Source organism: Drosophila grimshawi, unplaced genomic scaffold, assembly GCF_018153295.1.
Source record: "Drosophila grimshawi isolate 15287-2541.00 unplaced genomic scaffold, ASM1815329v1 contig_1369, whole genome shotgun sequence".
Classification (NCBI taxonomy): Eukaryota; Metazoa; Arthropoda; class Insecta; order Diptera; family Drosophilidae; genus Drosophila; species Drosophila grimshawi.
In genome coordinates, this window is record NW_025062891.1 from 6,023,378 (window position 1) to 6,025,197 (window position 1,820).

The 1,820-nt window shown below is 39.2% G+C and overlaps 1 protein-coding gene across 1 annotated transcript; it reads left to right on the plus strand.

Annotated features, from left to right (window-relative positions):
* The first annotated feature begins 661 nt into the window (after nt 1-661).
* Nucleotides 662-1,247, plus strand: LOC116805057. The gene is made up of 2 exons (XM_032734854.1): nt 662-774; nt 829-1,247. The coding sequence occupies exons 1-2, from the start codon at nt 711-713 to the stop codon at nt 951-953; spliced, it is 189 nt and encodes a 62-aa protein (XP_032590745.1). The 5' UTR covers nt 662-710; the 3' UTR covers nt 954-1,247.
* The last annotated feature ends 573 nt before the right edge of the window (nt 1,248-1,820 follow it).

The following is a 1,820-nucleotide window of genomic DNA, read 5'->3' on the forward strand; positions in this document are numbered from 1 at the left end:
AAGAAAATTGCTGTCAATTTCCAGCGTCAGTTTACCCAATTGCTCAATTGCCATTTTGTCATGCCTACACAAGCAGATCAAAAATAAAATACATAAGAAAATAAAAAATGAAATAAAATTAATTTGCCAAAGAAGTTGAAGGCGGCAACAACAATTGCGACTGTCGCTGCTCAAACTTTGCAATTTGTGGCGCGTTTCCGGCTTCCGCAGTTAGCGTGAATGAGCAGCAGAAGCAGAAGCAGAAGCAGCGGCAGCAGGACGCAGGACGAAGCACAAAAGACTGTCTGACAAATAAAGGACGCGCAGCTTCATTTGTCATCAATTTCGTTTGATGTGCTTTCTGTCGCATAACAATTCTATATCTATATCTCTCCCTATTTCTCTCTCTCTCTCTCTCTGTTTCTGTCTCTCTCTCTCTCTTTCTCTCTGAGTTTTCAGATGCAAAAGATGCGAAACGATTAGCGGGCACTTAGAGCAGTTAAGAGGCTCATTGAGTTTATTAAATCAGGCGTAATAATTGGGCCAAGTACGCGCACAATCAACTAACTGAACTCAACTGAACTGAACTGACTTCTCAGTCCGACCTAGAAATCGATTTGATATGCCTTGGAGCTGTTTTGTTGTCTAGGCAGGTCTTGCTTTAAGCATTTCTCATTTGGTTATTCAAAATTACACAGTTCAGTTCAATATCTTGTTTTGCCTTAGTCAAAATGCCAATTGCTGACGATGCGTGGTTCACTAATGTGACCATTAATCACATATCCTGCGAACTGGGCAAGTAGACAAATTATACTAGAAATATGTTTTTATATATACAGTCATCTACAGAGCGTACTCATTTGGCACGCTCACCTCAGCTGCTGCAGGAGCTGAATAATATTAAAGAGTCCTGTGATGAAATGGGCCACGTGGAATTCTTTCGACTAAAACAATACCATAACGGGGACGTCTAAGAATTCATAAGAAAGGAGCTGAAATAAAAAAAAAAAAAAAGCAACAAAAAATATAGCCAAATCAAAGGAAAGCCATAAGTAACACCTGTCAGGCTGTTCACCTGGCAATTAATAAAGCAAACTGCTACGGAACGTAATAAAAACTCAGCTAAAGCAAACAAAACGAAAAGCGACAACAACTAACACGCTATCCAAGGATGGGAGGGATCGAGGGCTCAAGCAAGGAGGCACAAGATACGAACACAAATTGTGACAAACTTACGGGAAATTTAATTAAAATCAAATACTCACTCATTGCCAACGCGCTTTTTGGCCAAAAGGGGTAGCAAATTCTCAGTCAGGTGTGACTTGATAGTTTCTAACACGCTTCCCATGCGACAGAGATACTTGCTGTATCTGTATATGTACCTGCATAAGTGTGTGTCTGCCTGGTGTATGTGTGTGTGTGTGTGTGTGTGTGTGTGTTTGTCACTAGTTTTCCGCGTCGTTTAATAAACAAAATGTAAACAAAGTTTAACAGCAATGACACACACACACATGTGGCCAACTAACCCTCGCACTCGAGCCATTGTCGTTGTTGCTTTTTATTAATATTATTTATGAGTCTGTGGTTGTGTTTTGAATGCCTAGCGGCAAGGTGTATATGCAAACAGGCCAACACCAAATACATATATATACACACATACAAATATAATACCATCTAGTCAATGTTCATTGGAACAGCAGCTGCTCAATTTCACAGCGCATACATTTGATTAACTTAATTTAATACTATTTTTTGCTCTATTTAATACTCTCTCTGGCGTGTGCTTTTTGATATATTTGTTTGTTTATTTAATTTATTATCATTATAAATAGGCACGGCGC